The sequence below is a fragment of the Corylus avellana genome, chromosome 4 (assembly GCF_965113065.1).
Source record: "Corylus avellana chromosome 4, dhCorAvel1.hap1.2, whole genome shotgun sequence".
Lineage (NCBI taxonomy): Eukaryota > Viridiplantae > Streptophyta > Magnoliopsida > Fagales > Betulaceae > Corylus > Corylus avellana.
Genome location: NC_142493.1, coordinates 30,011,424 through 30,028,017, shown reverse-complemented (window position 1 = coordinate 30,028,017; position 16,594 = coordinate 30,011,424). Strand labels below are relative to the sequence as shown.

Genomic DNA, 16,594 nt, shown 5'->3' with positions numbered 1-16,594 from the left:
GCATTATCATTAATGATCAATGTTTGTGCCACTTTGTGCAATTTCTGTTCTATAATTTTGTTCATTTCTTTCTTTTTTTGTTTTTCATGATTTTACCCTCGGCTGCTTGTCTGTAGGAGTGTGCTTAATTCTGAGTTATTATTAGTTTGAGTGCTACCATAAGTTAGTTCCAAATTTTGAATGTGTGGTTAGAATTGGTTTTCGAGGGGCATGTAATTGGTAGCACATCGGTCTTAGGAGATTTAGCCTACATGTGGAAATAAGAGAGTGCTATGCTACTAATTGGTTGGACTTTAATTTTGTGACAAATGACAAGCATGCTGTATGGAAGGGTCATATTTGTCATCTATCTTTTGAAACCCTTTAGCATGATCTCTTCGCCCCGTGAACTGTGACTTCACCCTCACCTGACATCAGAGTATATAATGCATAACAGGGTCATATTGGGGAAGATACCAACATCTGATGGTCTGACAAATGCTTATACCATTATTCGTGGCAGGTGGGTTGGTAAGTCATCCCAATGTATAGAAGAAAAACTCTTGGATGCCGCCCCTCTACTCTTGGCATTTTCTTGAAACTGCTTGGGTCAATGGTTTTTCTTTGCGAGGTTCTAAGCCGGTTCCTTGTCTCTTCCATGGTCGTTAGCTGTTAGCCAGTGATTACATTTGCTCTAAAATTTAAACTCTTGTGCTATTTGTGTGCATCTGTAGTTAGTAAATTGTTATATATTTTGTAGTCACTTATCAAAAAATATATTTTGTAGTCTGTTATTTGTAGTACAGTGCCTTCCTTAAACCCTAAAATTTACTGACTATCTAAATAGTCACGGTAATACTTTTTTTTTTGTTGTTTTCAAAATTTCCTTTCCATTTTTACTACGTTCTATCTGGGATTGGTCTTACAGTTCCCTAAGTTTTTTTAAACTCCTCAAAAAGGAAAAAAAAGGGAAGAAGAGGTGTTCCTGATTTTTTTAGTCTGTTCAAATCACCTTGTGATAATTGGTACTTTTGCTCACTCGTTTCCACAACAACACATGCTCACTGGTTTCCACAACAACACAAATTCAACAGAAAGTAGCAAACTAAGCTTTCTTGAAGCTGCAGAAAGAGACTTTCTTTTGTTTTTGATAAGTCATTATAGTCAAAAAGCAGCATTGTAGAAGTAGAATACTTCAGAATACCTCAAGAGCTTAATAAGCAGGCTTCAGTTTAAAGATTTAATTAGTACTTAATAAGTAGGTATTCATTGCTTTTGTACAAATTCTACCTGTTTTCTGGATTTAGAATACGTAAAAGAAAAAAAAACAAAGCATAATGTTAAGTGCAGTAGCTGTCACTTCAGTGTTACTGCACCAAGATGGTGGCAGCTATATCCTGGGCAATTTACTACAGCTTTTATTGAGGGTTGATTCTGTTGGAGTTGTTGATGGACGACAGTAGATTTTAATATATTTTACTGGATTATAATGAAGCGATCCTGCATTTTTTATTTTTTATTTTTTATTTTAAATAGCTGACTGGCTGTGTTTTGAATTGAGAGCTATCTTACTATATTTCGTTTCCTGCTGGATCATCTTTGTTGTGCTATGAGAAAAGTGATATCTGTGGTTGATGTTCTTTCAAAGGCATATGTTCAGCGAAATGCTTTGACATCTAAATGTCAAAAATTTATATCTTGGGTATGTAAATGAAGTAATGGCTCAATGGGACATATGTGGAAGCAGCATAAAGAGACTTAGTCATGTACTTGATGGAACCTTTAGCATCTAGCTGGTTGGAACCTGAAGATTGAAAATCAGAATAGTAGATAAACTTTATGTATACTTATGCTAATGTTTTTCCAGGGTTTTTTTTTGCTGGTTTTTAGGTTTCTGTTGTGGGGCTTTTGGTGTTTCTTCTGTCTTTTGGGTTTTTGTTGGTGTTTTCTTTGTTTTTTGTTTTTTCTGTTTTGGTACCCTTTGTATACTTCCTGTATGCTTATGGGTGCCTTGTGCTTTTATTTATTTTTAATTTTAATTTTAATTTTTTAATTAATTTTTTTATTTCTTTGCTTACCTATAAAAAAAAAACTTATGCTAATGTTTTTACTTGAGTGGTTGCATATTGGCTTCATTTTCTGATCTATTTCTATCTGATAAGTAGATTATAATTGCATTATTTTTGTATTGCACATTTTGGTATTTTGATTAAATTTCTGATATGTTGACTCTTAAAAGGGTTTGCGGTGTTGGCCGTCATCATTCCTTTTTCCCACATGATATTTATGCATATGGCAATTCTGATATGTGTTAATACTCTCCTTCTATAAATAGTGACATCTTAAATGAGCTTTTTTAAGTGTAAAATCATAATTTGTGGGGTTATTGACATGTTGCATAGCAGAACAATACTTTTATTTAAGTGTGGATGTTGATACGGGATGTAGTTATGATTGCATTTCAGATAGATTGATACAACGAATCTTGAAAAGAATGAATACTTATATGGTGGGGATATAACTACATTCGCACATGCAAATATAGTATTGTTATTGTTGAAACTTGATAGATAGCCTTTGCTTCTTTTTCTGTTTATGTTTTATTTTTTGAGCTGTTATATATATTATCATAAATGTGGGTTATTCATTTTAGGCAGCAGAATTAAGCAATATTCAAATGTTTGTATTCTTATTATAAGTATATTCATAATATCCAATTTTCTTAGTCATTAATCAAAGCTTGGCATCTTTTTCAGGCCTTTATCAAATGGTCAACGTGGAGAGGTATATGAGGTGGAAGGTGATCGAGTTGCTGTCATTTTGGATATTGATGAAAAAAATGCTACCGAAGGAGAGGAGGATAAACTCAAAGAGCCTATAAAACCTCCAATTTATTGGATAGATGGTACTTTTTTCAATTCTTTTCCTTTGGCTGAAAAATATAGTTCAATTCAATGTGGATGAAGTTGCAGTTTTGATGTGTTTGAATGTCTAATATTGTTGTGTCTTTTACATTTATTTGATTTCAGTGTGTAGATAAGATGCTCATGTTTTATACCTGTTTTGTTTAGCGGGAACCATTTTGGTTCTGTTGACTAATGGATATGATTAAATGATTGGTAATGCAAAACTTTGACTAATCGAATTCATCAAACTGATGAAAAGTAGATTGCAAATATGGAAAAAAAAGCATATTTCCATGGCTGCTGCAGGCAGTGTAACTTCCACTTCTTCCTGCCCCCCCTTTTTGGATTCTCTTTATTGTATGAATTTTAGATTGTAATTCTTGGATAGATATTTACGTGTCCTCTGTGCTTCGGTTGTCTATTATTTTTAATTAATTATTTATTTACTAAAAATAATAAAATCGATGCAAAAAAAATACACTTGAGCACTTACTATTTTCCTGGAGGAAGCTAAATGATATGAGTTCAGCATACTAAGAGCTTGTTTGAGATTGCGTTTGAGAAATAGACTTTTAAGTCAAATAGGGATGCTTGAGCTGTTTGGGAGCCAAAGAGTGCTGTTGTAGGGGCCTCTTCTTTGGGTATTTGCACCTTTGACACCACAACTGTTGAGTATGGCCTGACCGATACCCAAATAGGGATGCTTGAGCGTTTGAGGGAAGGAATAAAGATACCAAATATGGTGGCCTTGAAGCAAATAGAAGAGCTTTTTCTTCAGGTGAATAAGGGAACACGCGATGGGGAGCTGTCCACCGAGGAGGTAGAGGAGGTGGTAGAGAATTTTCTAAGGGGAAAAATGGTTGCGCAACCTAGGTCTAAGGGCAAGAGAGAGAGCTGTTAAATCTATAATGCTTTATTAATTACGGAAGTGTTAGCGAGTCATCCCGGACAAGGATGGGCAAGACCATTGTGTTGTAGAGATCCGTGTGGGTTTTGAGGGTCGGGCTTTTCTGGGTATTTTTAGGGTTTTTGGGTGGGTTTGTGGGTGAGCCTCGGGGTTTTTTCTTGTATATTTAGGGTTTTTTTCTTTTCTTCTCTTTTTCTTTCTTTAATAAAACTCCTTATTACCTATCAAAAAAAGAAAAAAAAGAAAAAAAATTAGAGCTTTTAAGTCAAAAAACGTTTTTTGGCAAAAGCTTCATTTTAAAGCTTTTGCCAAAACTGCGTTTTGGACATTTTTAAGTTTTTTGGACTCTTAGAAGCGCTTTTAATTTTTTTACCAAATGAATGCTTTTTTTTTTTTTTTTCAAACGGACTTTTTGAGTGTTAAACGCATTTTTAGGCTCCTTAAACGCAATCCCAAACAGGCCCCAAGTAGTTGTGGTTTCTAATACCATCACTGCACTAGTACTTTTCCCTGTGCATTGATTTTTTGACGGTTTGGATCCTCTCTTATTTAAAATAGGGCGGTCGTTTGGTCTGTTTCTTTGACAGAAGATAATCTGAGGTTTAACAATTGACTATTGCATTACAGGTATTATTTGTTATTCCGTTTGTACAAAGGTCCATGTAAAACAATTGTTGTATTAGTTTGCAATATGTTGTTTTGTGTGGGTCGATGTTTTCTCTTGTAGTTCTTAGTCCTCTGATATATGAGAGAGGATTGCTTTTATCCCTCTTAGTTCGTGGAGTAATTTGTTCTACGGATGATGGTCAACTTTGAAGTGGGAATTATACCATCAACCCATCGACTAGCCCTTAATCTGTCAGCTTCAGTTGTAATTGAATTTCTGAATGTCTCTTTCATTCTTTGATCTTGTCTTTTGAACTGCTTTTCTTATAGTAGTAATTGTGCCTGTTTTTCACGCAATTATCTGTTGTAGCTGCTAATTTGCAAAGATGCCATGCTTTGAGTTGCCAAGGCTTAAGTAGTCTGCTTTTGTCCTAGTTTCGTGCTGAGTATCACCTGAATTATTTTTCTATGCAACTTGTATATATCTGCATTGTAACATTAGTTTAGGATTTATGCGTATGTTGTATGTTAATTTTTTTCCTCTCATTGTGTTCGTTCAAGAATTAATTCGCCAAAAAGGTATGGTTTTTAATTCTGGTTTATTTATTTTTTTAATTTTTAGCAGCAGGTATGCTCAGAGATGTTAACCTTCTGATTTGTCTGTGTCTGCGTTAGCCTGTGTATTTGCCCTTTTCTTTATAAAGAAATTGACAAGTTTTGTACACTTACAGTTAAGGAGATAGAGCATGATCTTGACACTAAGGCAGAAGATTGCTATGTTGCAATAGAGGCTTTATGTGAGGTATAATGTGAAGATGAATTTGACATCTTCCGTCTGATGTGAACAATAATAATGAGAAGAAGCTATATTTAACTCAATGATAATGCTTCAGGCAATGCTTTCTAACCACTTCATGTTGGCTTATTTAATTTGTTTTCAGGTTTTGAGATCCATGCAACCCCTCATAGTCTATTTTCCAGACTCTTCTGAATGGTTGTCTAGGGCAGTTCCCAAGTCAAAACGTAAGGAGTTTGTGAATAAGGTGCAGGAAATGTTTGACTTATTATCAGGTCCGGTTGTTTTGATCTGTGGGCAGAACAAAGCTGAATCCGGGTCGAAGGAGAAAGAGAAATTTGTAAGCTTCATGAGTTTAATGTTGATTATCAGTTTATATATTTTTGCAATTGTGTGCGTGTGTTTGAGGACATCTATTGCCTTTTAAAGCCTTCTAATGATTTGTGGGCAATGGTTTCTTATATTTTTTCTTTTTATGATGTTCAACAGACGATGATACTTCCAAATTTTGGGCGTCTTGCTAAGCTGGTAATGCTTGCTAATCTTTAAGAGCTCTCTGCAATCAACAACCTATCTATTTGACCTCTTTTATGGTCTTGATTAAATGGTTTAATTGTTGCTGAGATTAATACTCTGGTGCACACGCAAGCATCTGGAATCAGACATTGAGTACATTTGAAGGATGTTTCTTTACCCTATGGTGATATTTGTTAAACATTTGTATTAAAGGGTGTAGGGTTTCCGATAGTACAAACAAGTACAGTCTTGGGCATCTGGCCTGAAATGCTGTGCTGGGATGCAGAATCTGATGGCCAAATTTCCCGCTTAATCACTCAGTATTTGCTCTGGTAGGCATTAGCCATTAGCCAACTGAAAAGGAAGGAAAAGAAAGAGCAAATCCGCTAATTAATACTAGAAAGTAGGCTTTCTATATATCATATCTATCGTGTCCAAAAAGAAAAGACTAAAGATGACTTCTCTAGTCGGATCCCACGTTAGCCCCCAGTGAGGCAGATTTAGTAATTCGTGCTCTCATAGCCAAGTTCTACTTAATCAAGCAGGAGTACTAGGTGTAGGTGGCATGTTGTGTTGACATAGTAAAGCTTATAGCTGTGTCACTTGGGACTTTCCATTTGCACAAACATTGTTATTTATTGTCTTATTATATTAGATGGTTTATTTCCACCACATTCTCTTTAAAAACCATGTTAGAAATTCTGTTTATTTACTGTGAACTACTTATATTATTTTTGTTATTGTTATTATTATTATTATTGTTAAGTTCGTATATTATTTGTTGTAGCTATTGCTACATTGAATTTGACTTTATCGTATTTTCCAGCCTCTCCCTTTAAAGCATCTTACAGAGGGTCTTAAGGCAACAAAGAGATCTGATGATAACGAAATATATAAGCTCTTCAATAATGTTTTGTGCATACACCCCCCCAAGGTAAATGTCTGACTTATTCTTGAACATCCTAGAAAATGAAATGGTCATTGCAATATGCTTGAGAAGTACTATAATGATGTATTCTTACTCATAGCTTCCTTGCCGTTTTTTGGTCTTTCTTTTCATTATATTACTGTTTAATTCTACATTTTAACAAGCATGGCCTAATTTTTCTTTTAGTTTTTACTTTATTTGCGAACACTTGGCCTCACTATTTTTGTGGACCTTAAGATGCAAATTAACTGATTGTGGTGGCCTCCAAAAATGCGAGTTTTTCATGTGTTTGCGTAGGTTATTATTAATTTTTCTAAGCAAATCAATATATTACAAAGCAAAAGCAGAAGTACAAACAGATAAGTCTAGGTCCAACAGATCCAAACAATGGATTAGACCAACAGGTCCTAGGATGAAGTAAATTGGCCTAAGGCCTAGTAAAACAGGTTTGGCCTGAAGGCCAAATAAATGGGCCGTGGTTTGAAACCCATAGTAGAGTCGAAGTTGACCTGGATACAACAAAGGTAGACTTGTCCATCATGGAGCGACTGGGGCCAAGGGGAAGGATGCCTCGGTATGGGTAGAGAGCGGTGCATTGAACGTGGATGCGCCCCAAGGTAGGCTTGGCCATCACAATGTGGAAGGTCACGAGGAATCTGGCAGGCATGTCCACTGCAAGGGGATTTGAACTGGAAACATCACACGAGGGTGCTTGGTGTTGTGAGAAAGGAGAGGGGCGGTCTGGTTGAAAAGCCTTCTATGAAAAAAAGGTGTGCACCTAAGAAGAAGAAATAGAGAAGAAACCAGAGAGGTAGGCATATACAGGAGTGTCATAGATCTGTTGATCTGAGGTAGACGCGTGGGATGCATGTGCAAAGGAGGCTGTGCTTGGGGAAAAGATGGAGGGGTTGGGGGAGAGGTTAGCAGTGGTGGTGGAAGGGTGCATGGGTGGTGGACAGCAGCAGATCTGGCTTGCAAAACAAGGAAAAAGGACAGATAAAAAAGGGGAAAGAAAGCAGCAGAAGGGGAAGAATAAGAGGAGGGACAGAAAGAAAGCAATGAAAGGCCATCCAATTTTGATGCCAACTAAATTGTTCATGATACAACATCTTATAATAATGCACTATATGCTTCTTTATTTCTATGGAGTCGGAAGTTATAAACCCATTGATAACTAAAGAATCCATTGAGTTATTTCTTCGATGAGAATTGGCCACCCGATGGAAAAATTATTGTTTTTACCCCCATCTCTAAACCACAGGTTCCTTGACTTTTGCTTCCAACTTCTTCAAAAAGGATAAATCTTTCCAATAGCTTAGACATATCTTCCTTCCTCAATCTTTCCACCTCTGTTAAAGGTCATCCCTCTGCAATAAAATCCGGCTCCTGGATACCACCCATAACATCTTTCCTTTTCTTCCCTACATTATCAAACATCTTATTCCATTTCTTTTTTTCTGACTTTAGGCCTTCAACTTGCACCAAGTAGGAGATCCTTGAAAACTATATGACGGGCACCATGTTTTCACTTGTTCCACAAAGCCCTCTGATTTTAACCACATATTTTCATATTTAAAATGCCTACTCCCACCGCCCGATTTACTACAGTCCAACTTCGACGGAAAATGATCTGACAGGATTCTAGGGAGTCTGCTTTAAGAAACATCAGGAAATGATTATTCCCATTTCAGAGATAAGAGAAACTTGTCAATTCTAGATCATGACTGCAAATCATGATTATTAGACCAAGCAAAATTCTCACCTACAAGTGGGATGTCCATGAGTCCTTGGTCCAACATAAACACCGAAAACTTCAACATTAGCTGTTGATTGTCTGGACTCACCTGATTTTTCGCATGGAAAATGAACAACATTGAAATCACCTTCAATACACCACGACAGCTCCCACCAACTCATGATGCCAACCAATTCTTCCCAAAGATACCTCCTTTCAACATCATCAGTTGGACCATACACCCCTGCAAACACCCGTTCAACGTTATCAATGACACTTCTAAAAGAACACACTACCAAAAAATTTCCTACACAATCCTCTATCTTCTCCACCACTTGCCTATCCCACATTAACAAAATCTTGTTAATCCTGCCTGAAGCCCCTCTCGAATCACCTGCCTAGAAATATACTCTTATTTTGCCTCCCGTAAGCAAACAATATCTGCCTTCCAATCTCTGTGAAGACCTCTAATCCTCAACCTTTTCTCTTTATCATTCAGTCCTCTCACATTCCATAATACAATCTTAGTTTTCATAATGAACAATTTGCACCCCTCCCGTTATCTTTTACTCTATTAGAATGACCCCCCTTTATGTCATAGTTAACTGAACCAACCAGTCTCTATAATTCATGATCTCTGTTAGTAGACATCACACATAAGTCAGGAACCCTAGCCACACAATTCTAATGTCGACTTGCTTCAATCACAGCAATCAAAGCCACCATTTGATCCTCGAAACCCTCAAATGTCATCCTCACTGCATGATAGAAACTTTTAATCCTTTCAACTACCCAATCCGAGGACACTTGATAATGCACTCCCTGTACCTCAAGTACCGCAAGTGCATGGACATTCACGGCTCACTTCCTGTAATTTCCTCATCATAGTAAGTCACCACAACTATAAGGGTGATTCACATCCCCACAGGAGATCCAGATCATTTTCAAATTCACTCTCTCCTCTATTCAAACAGTTTGCTTTCACCCCCTTTTAGGTCTGCTCCTGAAAATTTCCTCCCCCCACCCCATTCTCCAAGGAACCTGGGAAGACCTAGAATACATACACACTGCTAGAGACTCGTTCACCTGCAAGCCTTTCCCTTCCTTCTTATCTTCTGATCCAACATCAAAATCAGAGCCCAATGAATTCCTTTGTACCAAAGACCCACCCTCCTGCCGCATAACTCCCTCAACACCAACAATAGTTTTTTCTTTGGTGTTTTCTGTATTAGACCCATTTGGTGTCTGCTTCTGTAATCATCTGAGCAATATCCAAGCTTGCTGGAGCCCTGGCCTCAACTCCCTCTTGAAATTCACTAAGCGCAACTTCTGGCCAAGGTAGTGCTGGAGAATCAACTTTGTTACCAGCCTTACTCGAACTTGCTACACCACCCACCTCACCTTCCATCACTCCATTTTGCCATTGGTGTTAGTTTAGATCGTTGATGATAAGCAGCCCTGACTGTCGGTTGTGACCTGTCAAGGCTCTTTGAAAATGTCTGGCCTTCAACACTTACATTCCCCCTCAGCCTTGAGCGACACCAGTTCTTTCTTCCCAGCACTGTTAGGCTTCTTCCTATCCATCTTGTGGGTCCAATTTAAGCTTACTCCTCCTTTAACCCCAACAAAGGGTCCAAATCATTAAAGCCCACTCCTTCGGTCCCCTCTTCCAGGAATTTTTCTTGTGACATGGGTTACATATCATATTAACAAACCCGGGCCCCTACGTTTGTGCCAGTTCTAGTCTCTCCAGATATCTCTCCACTTCCCTTTTAAAGGATACCGACAGATTTTTGACAAAACTTAAATCACAGAGATCCTCCATGCCTAACAAAGGAAAAATGAATCAACTTGGAATATGTGATGAAGATGCTGCAAGTTGTGTAGGACTGAAATTCATCTTTTTTCTGTATTGAATCAGTACTGAATCTAACTCCCAATTGCCTGTTGTATCTTGAGCAATTGGTAATCATGATAGGAGTTTGGTAAGAGAAACTAGTTTGGAGGGAATATGTGGTAGCATTGTAATTGTAATAAAAGCATTTAGTTATCTTTTAGTGCTTGCTATTTCTTGGTATAGCCTTGTGGAACCATTTCAACTTTTTTTATTTTTTATTTAGCTAGGTTCCTTGTAGTAAAATTGGTACCCGTGACCCGGCTTTAATGGACAGTACCCGCCGGGTCTCAGGATTTGTGAGGCGGGGCGGGTAATTCGGGTTTGGCGGGTTGGATCAGGTATTCTTCTTCTTCTTCTTTCCTTTTCTCTCTCCTACGTCTCTCTCTCTTCCTCTCGGCTCCCCCTCTCTTCTCTCCCTTTTCTTGTTCTCCTTCTTTTTCTTCTTCTCTCAAGTGTCTCTCTTCCTCTCTTCTCTTCTCTCCTTTGTTTCTCAAATCCTCTCTAGATCTGTTCTTGACTGCGTGCAATGTGAGGAAAGAAAGAGAGATAGAGGGTTCTATGGTTTTTTTTTTTTTTTTTTTTTTTTTGGGTTTGCGGGGTGGGAAGAGGGAAGAAGAAGAAGATTAAGAATAAAGATGAAGAAAAGAAGAAGAAAATGAAAAAAGAAGTTGCAGAGAAATAAGAAGAAGAAGGCTAGAAGCGGCATGAGTTAGTGTGGTGTCACAGGAGTCTAGGGTTTTTTCCTTTTCCGGACGGGTTGGTAGAAATCCAACCCGTTTCCGCAAAAAAAAAAAAACCAAAATCCGGGCGGGGGGTTTGCGGGTTGGGCTTGTGTTTTTGCCCACCCTAGTCTGTGTACTTTAGTCCTCCCACTCCATAGATTTTTGCTTCGTTAAAAACAAAAAGAAGGCTTCCAGTCATAGAAAGATATGATTTTTTCTTGGAAAATGAAACATATCTAAACAACTTGATTTGTCCCTCCGGGTTTTGTATATACAACAAGTGAAACCACAATTGACACAATTGATGCTTTATTTAATTATACGCTTTTATGTTTGACATCCATTTAGACTTATTTATGTTTCAGCTCCTAACTCTCATCTGTTACTATAACTTTTTTATCTACCCGTTTCTTTCAAGTCACACATATAATTTATGGTGGTTCTCAAAATCGTTATCTTTCCATTTTTTCCTGCTACTTGCAGGAGGAGGATCTCCTTAGAACATTCAATAAACAGGTTGAAGAAGACAGGAGGATTGTGATAACACGAAGCAATGTGAATGAATTGCATAAGGTATGGAGCTAGTAAAAAAGTTGTTTTGAGTGAAAGGTGGCATTTTGGATATATATTTACTTGTAATTTTTGATGGACTCTATTTCACTTCTGAATTATTTAATTTTGTAGTGCCTAAGGTTTTTGGATATTTAACCTATTGGACCTGTGTGATTGACTGCTGATGTTGCGTATGCAGGTTCTTGAAGAACATGAGCTGTCATGCATGGACCTATTGCATGTAAATACAGATGGTGTGATATTGACAAAAAGAAGTAAGAAACTAGAATGGACATACCTTTTGTAGTTGCCGTTTATTAAGAAACTGCAGTGTTATATTCCTATTTGCAAGTATCATCTGGTTGATGTCAAATACTGAAAGTTTTCTCCATTTACACCATGAGAGTGCTCATGTATCAATAGTAGATGGATACGCGGTAAGACAGTAAAAGATAGTTTGAGAGATGAACTTTACATATTAGAATCAGATGCAGCACTATCTTGATGAAGGAAGGCGGTCTTCACCGTGGATGGTGTTATAGAGTTTTGTTCCTTGACGTGGACTTTAATTGCCCCCCTATCCCTACCCCTGCCCCCTTTCCCCAAAGAAAAAGATAAGGAAATGGGGGAAGGATAAATAGAAACAGTGTTTTATTGTCTCCATGCCTGCTACGTACTTGCAAATTTATGCTTGGAGGCTAGCTTGGCATTTGTTAACTCCCTCAGTGTATGACCAAACTGTCCAAGTTTAGAAAATGTAGATGTTATCTGCAGTCAGTGTTTGTAAGGCTTGTAATTTAGCTCGCAGGATAGTTTCACATGCAGAATTGTCACTGATGTCTTGTTGTCAATTGAGATCCAGTTATGTCTGAAGATCATCATTATAATCTTTGTTTGCAGAAGCCGAGAAAGTTGTTGGCTGGGCTAAAAATCATTACTTGTCGAACTGTCTGCTTCCATCGATAAAGGGGGAAAGATTGTATCTACCACGTGAAAGGTATATGCATTCTTTCTTTCACTAAAAATCATTAAGGTTTGATGCAACCTTGAAGCTAACGGTTGTTCTTATGTGTGTGAAGCCTTGAAATATCAATTTTGAGGTTGAAGGAGCAAGAAGCTATATCTCGAAAGCCCTCACAAAGTTTGAAGGCATGTTTCGTCATTCACATTCAATATGAAAAAAGAAATATTAGAGGCTTTGTATGTCATGTATATCTCTGACGTACAAACTTTGACAGAACATTGCAAAGGATGAATATGAGAGCAACTTTATTTCAGCAGTGGTACCCCCTGGTGAAATTGGTGTCAAGTTTGAGGATATAGGTGCTTTGGAAGATGTGAAGCAGGCACTAAATGAACTTGTCATTCTTCCAATGAGGAGACCAGAGCTGTTTTCTCATGGAAACTTGTTGCGGGTATTGATTTTGTGCCTTGTATGCATTTTGATCAGGGCTGGTAGTATGCATTTTCATTATGTGATTTTCCAAATGTTTTTCTCAGCCTTGCAAAGGAATATTACTTTTTGGGCCTCCTGGAACTGGGAAAACTCTCCTTGCGAAGGCTCTTGCAACAGAAGCGGGGGCAAACTTTATCAGCATAACTGGTTCGACTCTTACATCAAAGGTATGCAGGAAAGGGCTTTCTGGATCGATTATACTAGATTCTTTAGGATCAAGACACTAGGCATGCTTCATAAAATTTATGGTATTCATGTTCTATTTCATTGCTATGCTCTATGCCTTTTGTCTCGGCTGTTTTAGCTGTTCTTGTGGTGGGTGAAGGGGTAGCAATAAATGAAAAAATAAAGGCACCTCCTTCAATGAATGAAATCTCTAATAAAAATTTCTGCCCGTCTTTAATCTCTGTGTTGTGCCTGTTGGAGTTCATGTTGCCTAAACCAGAGGCATTTCTTGACTTTGACTGGACATAAGAGGTTAAATATTACTTGGCCTTTTTTTTTTTTTTTTTTTACCCCTTTATTTTATAAAGGTAATAACAACTTTGACTTCAAACCCTATCAAAGAAAAAAGAGGTCAAGATGATGACAACAACATCGACAGCGGCAAGGTCGGCATTGATAACAATAATACTCTTTTTTTTTTTTTTTTGAAGTAAGCGATTCATTAAGGATGTGTCCAATGGGACACAATCGTTGCACTTTAATAGAACTATAGAATATCACTTTTCTTTTCTTTTACAGTTTCTCTAATATTTCTCTTCCTTATTATAATTTTTAACTTTCCAGGCACAGCCTTGAGTATATTACTTAAGCAAGGCTGTGTTCTTTTCTGGTCTCTCTCATCTACACACTTTATATCAGCAATAAGTCTTTTGGCGCCCGTAGGTAGGGTGTGAATGTGTGATTGTCCCAGTGTCATGGTAATAATTATTCGTGGTTTTTTTTTTTTTTTTTATTAAAATTATGATTACTAGCTTTCTTGGTGATACTGTTGCTTTTAAGTTGTAGATTGAGTAATACATACTAGCTGGACTGGTTTCTTGAAGTTGTGTGAACAAATTATCTGAGATTTCCAGTTGTATGTAGATGAAATGCACAATTGTGCATCTGGAAATAGATTTGTACTAGCATGACAATGACAAGACTGATAACTCTTTCCTGTAATTTTTTTTGGATGCTCAGTATCTCTGGTTATAAAACCTATTATTGCATGAGCTAAACTATTTCTTGCTTTACATGTTTGATTATATAATTCGCTTTTGGTATGGGATAAGAAGGTTTGACACTTTTTTCTTTTTCATGGTTTGCATGTTTTAGGATTTTTTTGTATCTATTGGTATATCTGTCCATTATGCATGAAAGATATTTACACGTCTTTAATTTTTCTGATACAGTGGTTTGGAGATGCTGAAAAGCTTACCAAGGCTCTCTTCTCCTTTGCCAGCAAGCTCGCTCCTGTCATTATATTTGTTGATGAGGTGAGTTTCCCTTATGAAATCATGCAGGAAACGGACTGTAATGTTCTTTGAATGCACCTGTGGCCTCATCTGACACTAGCGCTCAATGAAATCTTTGGTGGGGGTCTTACAAACATCCACTTGATAGAGCTTTTTTTTTTTTGATAAGTAACCGAAATACTATTAAAAGCACAAAGCGCAATCTAGTACATAAAAAGTATACAAGAGAAACGCCTAATTAGAAAGGAAAAAAAAAAAAAACAAGAAAATCATTAAAACTAATCACCAAAAGAGCTAAAAACGGAGCTGTCCAAGTATAAAGAGAATAAAAAAAGGACTTAAGCTACTCCAACGTACTCTCTTGGTCCTCGAAACTTCGATTGTTTCTTTTCCACCAAATGCATCACAAAAGGCAAGAGGGCACCATCTTCCACATGACATAGCTTTTTAACTTTATTAGTTGTAAAAAAAGTGTTTCAATATCTTTGTTTTGTGATATTTTATATAGTCTCAGTCAGGGACGGAGCTTGGGGGTGCCTAGTGTAGGCCATGGCCCCCCCAACCTAAGGAAAAAAAATTTTATAAGGTAAAAAAAAATTATAAGGTAGATTTTTTTTTTTTTTGGCCTATTAACCCCTACCTACTAAAATTTTTGGCCCTTGGCCCCTACCCATCCCAAGCTTTGGCTCCGTTCCTGGTCTCAGTATTTCTTTCATGTCACAAACACTATGCCCCATTCCTTCACCTTTCGATCATATTGCAGAAGTTTTCTTTAAACAAGAAATTAACATTATGTAACACATGTACTTATCAAAAAAACATTATGTAACACATGTTTGAAACAGATATTGGTAATTTTGCTGACATGGCTGACAGCAAAAATAATGCAAAATCATAAGATATATGTAATTTATTTTTTTGAAGTTTCAAAAATACTAATTATGTATCAAAGCTCTTACTTTTTGGAAAATTTGGAATATTGGGAATCATCATCATTAACAAAATATCAGAAGGGAAAATGAAGAATCTTCCATAAAGAAACAGATGAGGGAGTAATGTCGAACCAACCTAAGTACTTGAGATGGACAAAAGTGCCCTATAAAATGCTTTCTGGTATTTCATAAAAAAAAGGGGGGGGGGGGGGGGGGGGCTTTCTGGTAGCTGCATAGCCTGCATATATATTTTTTTCAATCTTGTACTGTTTCCCATATCTACTGTATGCAATCAATTTGACTTTTTAAAATCTACTGTAGGTAGATTTTTCCAGATAATGGTTCAGTAATAATCTGTTCAATATCTTTCTTTTTTGTTTCCTTTAGATATTACATTTTGTGTCGTAGGTTGACAGTCTGCTTGGTGCTCGTGGTGGTTCCTTTGAGCATGAGGCGACTAGAAGAATGAGAAACGAGTTCATGGCGGCTTGGGATGGATTGAGGTCGAAAGACAGCCAAAGAATCCTCATTCTAGGTGCCACAAATCGGCCTTTTGACCTTGATGATGCTGTCATTCGTCGCTTACCAAGAAGGTAAGATTGCTCTGTAAAAATGCCGTTTGAGATTGAAGGACTATAGATGGCTAGTTGTTCTGTTATTTGTGGATCAAAATAATTCCTGTGCACTGCATATGAGCCACACATGCTTTATTGGCTAACGCATTTGTGCTAAAGACCCTGGTGTTTGGGAAGTAGTAAAAAATAAACGAGTTGCTAAGTGATTTATGTTTGCACACCATTTAGGATATATGTGGACTTACCAGATGCTGAAAATCGTATGAAGATTTTGAGAATTTTTCTTTCGCAAGAGAATCTAGAACCCGATTTTCAGTTTGACAAACTTGCTTACGCAACAGAGGGATACTCCGGTAGTGATTTGAAGGTAATGCACCTTTTTAATTTTCATTCAGAAATTCCAAAATTTTGGATGTTCATGCCTTTTCTTCATGTTTTTACCACAGAATCTCTGTATTGCTGCATCATATAGACCTGTCCAAGAACTTTTAGAGGAAGAAAAGAAGGTATGTGCCTTTAGATGTTATCTTGAGTAAGTTTTTAAGATTTAACCAAGTTCTCATTTCCATCCATCTGTGGGGCAAGCTACACCTAATGCTGGGATGAATCTTGCGAATTAGAAATGCA

At 37.2% G+C, this 16,594-nt stretch overlaps 1 protein-coding gene across 3 annotated transcripts in view; it reads left to right on the top strand.

Moving 5' to 3' along the window:
* LOC132177722 (uncharacterized) overlaps window positions 1-16,594 on the top strand; it is a 28,847-nt gene that overhangs the window by 8,663 nt on the left and 3,590 nt on the right. For 2 of the 3 annotated variants that reach the window (XM_088515199.1, XM_059590161.2), the window contains exons 8-23: window positions 437-502; window positions 2,736-2,884; window positions 5,130-5,200; window positions 5,340-5,534; window positions 5,684-5,722; window positions 6,537-6,644; window positions 11,476-11,565; window positions 11,744-11,819; window positions 12,445-12,541; window positions 12,624-12,693; window positions 12,783-12,959; window positions 13,045-13,167; window positions 14,398-14,481; window positions 15,801-15,985; window positions 16,196-16,334; window positions 16,414-16,473. In XM_088515199.1, the coding sequence (XP_088371325.1) occupies window positions 437-502; window positions 2,736-2,884; window positions 5,130-5,200; window positions 5,340-5,534; window positions 5,684-5,722; window positions 6,537-6,644; window positions 11,476-11,565; window positions 11,744-11,819; window positions 12,445-12,541; window positions 12,624-12,693; window positions 12,783-12,959; window positions 13,045-13,167; window positions 14,398-14,481; window positions 15,801-15,985; window positions 16,196-16,334; window positions 16,414-16,473 (1,729 nt within the window). The remainder of the gene's footprint in view (window positions 1-436; window positions 503-2,735; window positions 2,885-5,129; window positions 5,201-5,339; window positions 5,535-5,683; window positions 5,723-6,536; window positions 6,645-11,475; window positions 11,566-11,743; window positions 11,820-12,444; window positions 12,542-12,623; window positions 12,694-12,782; window positions 12,960-13,044; window positions 13,168-14,397; window positions 14,482-15,800; window positions 15,986-16,195; window positions 16,335-16,413; window positions 16,474-16,594) is intronic. The other variant, XM_088515200.1, reaches the window with a different exon arrangement.